Source organism: Poecilia formosa, unplaced genomic scaffold (genome assembly GCF_000485575.1).
Source record: "Poecilia formosa unplaced genomic scaffold, Poecilia_formosa-5.1.2 Scaffold396, whole genome shotgun sequence".
Classification (NCBI taxonomy): domain Eukaryota; kingdom Metazoa; phylum Chordata; class Actinopteri; order Cyprinodontiformes; family Poeciliidae; genus Poecilia; species Poecilia formosa.
The window spans coordinates 406,887-412,886 of NW_006800335.1; the positions used below are offsets into that span (position 1 = coordinate 406,887).

Genomic DNA, 6,000 nt, shown 5'->3' on the forward strand with positions numbered 1-6,000 from the left:
CAATGACAGGCAGTATTTAAATTTAATTGAGAGTGCTTACAGAAAATGACTACTGTGTGTTTAACTATCTTAACGAAAAGGATATCTGTATTATTTCTATTTTCTTTCCAGAGTAACTTAGGTGTCTTGTATATGTTGAAGTATGAGTGTTCAAATGATAGGAAATATGTAAAAAAAAAATATTTTTTTTATAATTCTCAATTTCAATTCATTGATTTTTACTTTCTATTTTTCTCTCTTTAACTGTATAGCATGGCTATAATCCTATGCAATATGTATTCTTAAATAGGTATATGGAGGGCAGTTTGTTTTACTCAGTGAAGCTTTAATATTGTGGGATCACTTGAAAGCTGGCATAGATTCACTGCTGTAGCTGCATGACTCCTCTTTCAATACAATGTATCCATGTGTGTTGCGGTGGGAAAGGACCTGGATTCGGGATGTGAACTGAGGGACCAGAGCATATAGCCACGATCAAACATATGAGTGAGACCAACATTTTTTTTTTTCTGAATAAAAACAATGTCAAAAACCATGCCATGTTTCTTTTTTTTTTTTCTCCAAGATCTCAAATATTTAAGTAAATCGAGAGCATCATCTGTGTTATATAACAATTACTGTGAGATAAGATTTTAGATTCACTGATGGCCAACTAAGCTGAACACTGCCTACACAAAGTTTACAACATAACATAATGGCACTGACTTGAACTTTCTGCCTTCAGCGAGCAGTGAGATTTTTCTTCACTCTTCTTGCAGTTTCTCCAGCTCCTCCTGTACCTTCTCTACAAACGCAGGGAAGCTGGGATCCAGGAGGCAGACCCGCAGGAGGGGTTCCAAGTCACCTGATGCCAAAGAACAGGGACTGTATATGTTAGGGAGAGCCAGTGCAGTCTCTCCCAGGAAGTGCTGTGGGATGCAAGGAGAAAAACTCCAGTCAATCTAATGGTTAGAATCTCACTGAAAGACATGCAGCTATATGTAAAAGACTTTTGAATATTTCCACAAAGTTAATTTATTTCAGTGAAAACTCATATATAGATTCATTATACAAGTGATTATTGAAGGCACAATAACAATAGTTGTTATGCCCTACAGAGCAATAGGAAAGACTTCTCACTTGACAGCTGCCCAGCAGCAGACAGTTGCTGACACATTTCACAATGACGGTAAGCCACAAAATGTCAGTGCTAGAGACATAGGTTGTTCATAGAGTGCTGTATCTAAGAAAATTAATGGAGAGATGCTTTGCCGGTAGTAGCCTTCATTCACAGTATTCAGACAAGAAAGAAAGAAGGATTCCACAGTCGGGAATTGAATCTCAAACGGCCCAACACCTCACTCCACCATAATTAATTTGTTGTAAGCCATAATCATCAAAAATAACAGAAACAAAAACCTGCATAATATATTTCTGTGTATAATGACTCTATTCATGAGTTTCACTCTTTCAGTTTAATTACTGAAACATAATTAATGTATCAATCTTAATTTATTGATCCATGCATGTATTTCTGGGAGTGTTGATGAGAGCTGAGAGCCTTATAGGAAGGATATGATTACAAGACTACAGATTTAAAAGGCTATTTATAGCAAATGTAGCACCAGTTAATTTTAGATGATTTGCAGATTAATGTGTCAGAGTTTCAACATTTAATACCTCGGTAAGACGCTTGATGGACACAGAGCCGTGGACAGCTTCAGGCTCAGGCTGCCCATTCTTTCTCTGACATGCCTGCTGCCAGAAGATGACAGAGAAAGTGAGGAAGGAAAAAATAAAGATTTGACAGATGCGGCGTGACACCACAGAGTAGGGAGACCAATCAATGACCTCATTACTAATTGAAAATTTTCCACCTCTCAAAGTCCTTTCATCTTCTCTGCGAACTTCTGCATTGCATACGTCTCCTAAAGGTCAACTTGAGCACCATGGCGGACTCCATTTCTTTCCTAATCCTTCATGTTTAATGACTTAAAGCACAGAAGTTCTGCATGTTTTACTTTGAAGCCAAATTGTAGTTAGCAAATTTTTAATGCTACTCAAAAGTGTATTCAAGAACATAACTATTTCATTCTTACAGTTATCTCTGAATTTTTAATATGGGGTGATTTATATTTTATAATCTAATATTAGACTGGCATACTAATTTTTGAGTAATTTTTAGTCAGTCTAACCCTATTATTATTAAATTTTCCTATCTAAATTTGTGTTTTCATGGTAAGCCTTTACTTAATCCCATACAAAATCTGGAATTACTTAATGATTCTTACAGATTTAAATGGCCTATCAGCCCCACAAAAAAGACAATATAGTAAATAGCACCACCTAGCGAGGACTTACTGCTACTGTACTGTTGATGTCAAAATCCTTTCAAACACTGTGGTGAGCTTCTTCAATTATGGCTTACAAAAAGCCTATTTCACAACCAAAACAAATCGGATTAATCTATTATTACAATCTAAGTAGTGTGAATATTTTATCCATGTTCTAAACTTTAACCCAAAACTTAACATGAGTGTATTTCGCTTAGTTTTGGGACGTGTATGGCTTAACAGACTAACAGTTTGAAAAACAGTCTGGTTAGCGTTGAAAAAAATACATTGTGTTTGCTGAGAGGACATCTTAGCAACCTGTGCAGCTGGTGGGACCACAGTGGGGGGCTGATTTGGATGTGTCGCAGCAACTTCCAGAGAGGTGACAGGAACGTATGCAGACAACTTTTCCACAGCCCTTGAACACTGATTTACGGCCTCTGCTGTGCTGCTGCCATCAAACTGCATCCTTATCATGCGGCTCTCCCCCTGCACACGTCCAAAAGATTTGCACACCGTCTGTCTCTGTCAACCAGTCATGCCAATGAAAACATCTGAGGTTTGTATGTTTTGTTTCACTAATCAGTAAAATTAATTCATAAATAACAATTCAAAGCTTGTGTATTGTATAGTAATATCAATAATATCTTTTTGATTTTGTAATAATTAGTCAATGCATTGTTTAAAGTTTGGAATGGATCGCACTAAATGAAAACATTAATAGTCTGCTGCTTACCTTCACAGTAAATCGGATCATCAGGTTATCAGATTTGTGCTGCACTTTAAGAGAGTTGGAGCCGTCATGCAAAGGGATTGTGGCCTGAAAAATGAAAAGAAATGAAACATCTTTACTAACCTGGAAAAAAAGTTGATTTGTACTATCAAATTAATATATATGTTTTAAATAAGAACCCAAGAGCAAAAGAGACAATGGCTAAAATTAAATGTTTCCCAAAACTGTCTGCAGGGGTCTCTGTTTACTCAGTAACTTCAAAACTTCATATTTTGATCTAGTCATTTATCTCCAGGGGTTCAGCAAGAAAAACAATAGCTTTACAGTCTGTCTGCTAAATGTGCTTTGCCGTGGTTAGTTTTAAAGTAGAAGCAGTTAGTTAATTTCTTTCCTAAACAACTGCACTGCACTGGACCCAGAGCGTTGCACTTCACTAATGATTTAACAGAAAACACATTTTAAAAACTGCCAAAGGGAACATAATGTTCAACATTTTGGGAACCTTTTGCCTGAATGGTTCCTTCACATTTAACCTAATAACCACAATTCCACACAACTAGTCAATCAGACTTCGATGACATTTGATCACTAAGCAATATTCACATTTAAAACTGAATATTCAAATCTCTTATGACTAACTGTCATTTCAAAAGCCAATATGATGTGGATCCTTTGAGATCTTCTTTGGGATTTTTAAGGCTTAACGTTTCTGAATGAAAACTTCCTTCACAAACTGCAGGAGTCTGTAATAGAGCAGTCAGTGAATGCTCCTTAGTGAATGTTCTCTACTGTCTGACCTGAATAAATGTCTGACTTGTCAACCTAGCACAGCAAGATAGCCATGTCTCCTCACAGAACATTATTAATCAGAGACAGAGAGCTACCTGAAACTGCAGTCTGCAGGTCAGAGGAAACCTTTTATTTTGTCCTGGGCAACAAAAATGGTTTGTTGCCCAGGACAAACCACACATCTTTCCACTTTTACAAAAACAATGGAAAGATGTGTATATAGAAAATTGCATGGTTATCATAGATTATTTTTTTCTTTTTTGCTTCTTATCAGTTTTTATTCAGCTTTAGTGTGGCATGGACTTCTAAAGTTGCAAAGACAATAAGTGTGAAATCGTAAAACATTATTAAGGTTTATAACTTATGTGTATTTGTGACAAAAAACTATGATTTTTTTTTTTTTCTGTAACATTCTTGAACCCAAGAATATTTGGCTTGGCTCCTCCGAAACAATGCAGTCAAATCCCATCAGATTTGATCAGAAATGTCAGACTCTTCAGCAGAATATTTTATTCGGCCTTCATCAGACCCTCTGATCTGAAAACAGATTAATATTTATGTCCAGTGCCATGGAACGGGTGGAGCAAAATTTTGCACTTTGTTTTCAGGCTTTATTTAAAAAGATGAAGTCAGACTTTGTCATTCACAAGCTGCAGCCTTAATTCCCTACAGCTTTGGGCTAGTGTGGTGCAAATGTGCAATGCAATGTCTGGAGTTTCAACTGTTTCAAGCTTGGATCACAACTATAATGTTAGACTAAAACGCTAAGGGCATGGTTTTTCCCTGAAAAGAGACATTTTCAGTTTACATACTAATGCATGTTTCAAAATGTATTCCTTAATATCAATAACCAACTCAGAATTTAAACTGTTGCAGTTTTTCTTTATTGCTGTCATGCAGTTGTCAACTCAAACTCTACATTTTCAAAACAGTTGACATTCAGGCAAAAACAGTGACACTGATAGTCAAAGTGAAACATTTTACTTGCTAAGGGTTCTAGCCATGCCAAAACATTTAAAATATGAAAAAAAAATATTGAAGCAATATTTCCTTCAAGCAGCACAAGGTGCAACCAAGTGTATGAGCTCTTCCAATCAGTTATCACATAACAAACAACATAATACAGCACTTGCTTAGCCCATTAAACTGCTTTAAAATCAGTACAATTTGTCATTGTTCTACTACATAGACTGTGTTAGACTTTCCAGCTTCTTGCGAAGTATTTTATCCAGACTCAGAAATGCTTTGATAGTAATTTAATTGTTTTCCTTACTGAAATATTATTAATTATTACAAAAATACTTTTAAATGTAAACCAAAATAAATTTAGTAAGCTTTGATAATCAAGATGGTAAAACTTAAGGAGATTGATTTAGGGTCACTCTGATGATAGGAAAAGACAAGAGTACTCATAATGCACCATAATTGCAACTGTAATCATCATTGCAATATTCAACCACATCGCAATAGCATCTTACCAAGTTTTCTTGCCCTTGCAGCACCAGCAAGTATCCAGATTCCAACAAAGTCATGACGATTTTAGGTTCATTGGCCTTTGCCTCTAAAACCTGCAAAATAAAAACAGGAAAATAAATTGAGTGTCTGCATTTTCTTTCACTCTGCAGCTGCTCAATGTTTCATTTTACAAAGAGCTTTCGTCCACTTCACCATGGAGTCTCCCACATGTCTGGACTTTCCAGACAGAGTTGTCTTTATATGACAATTCTTTGAGACACACTCACTGAACTCAGGTGATTTCCATTCCATTCAATGTGAGACTACAAACACCAATTGGATGGACTTCTATTGTAATAGGTCAATCACTTTAAAGGGAATGAATGAATGATGCAGCCACTTATTTTATGTAGAATATTTTTATTTATTATTTTATTCAACATGCCTTTTCTACAGCAGAGTCTTGTATGGTGAGTGGTCATTCAACCTGTGGAGGTTGATTTAATAACTATTTGTTTTCTTTGAAAAAATAAGTAACCTGCTAATTGCTAATCTTTCTAAAGCTTTCTACAAGTAGCCCTTGACCAGCTCTTCATATAATTATTTTCCATCCTCTGTCTGTAATCTTGCAGGGATCAACTAGTTGTGTCTGATTTGACACAACTAGTCTCAAAACATGTTCTTTCCACTTCTTGATAATAGCATCAACAA

At 35.9% G+C, this 6,000-nt stretch overlaps 1 protein-coding gene across 1 annotated transcript; it reads right to left on the minus strand.

Annotated features, from left to right (window-relative positions):
* Positions 1-563: 563 nt before the first annotated feature.
* Positions 564-5,403, minus strand: rec114 (REC114 meiotic recombination protein). The gene is made up of 5 exons (XM_007576110.2): positions 5,313-5,403; positions 3,049-3,132; positions 2,631-2,801; positions 1,660-1,737; positions 564-908 (listed from the first exon to the last, which is right to left on the minus strand). The coding sequence occupies exons 1-5, from the start codon at positions 5,364-5,366 to the stop codon at positions 744-746; spliced, it is 552 nt and encodes a 183-aa protein (XP_007576172.2). The 5' UTR covers positions 5,367-5,403; the 3' UTR covers positions 564-743.
* Positions 5,404-6,000: the final 597 nt, after the last annotated feature.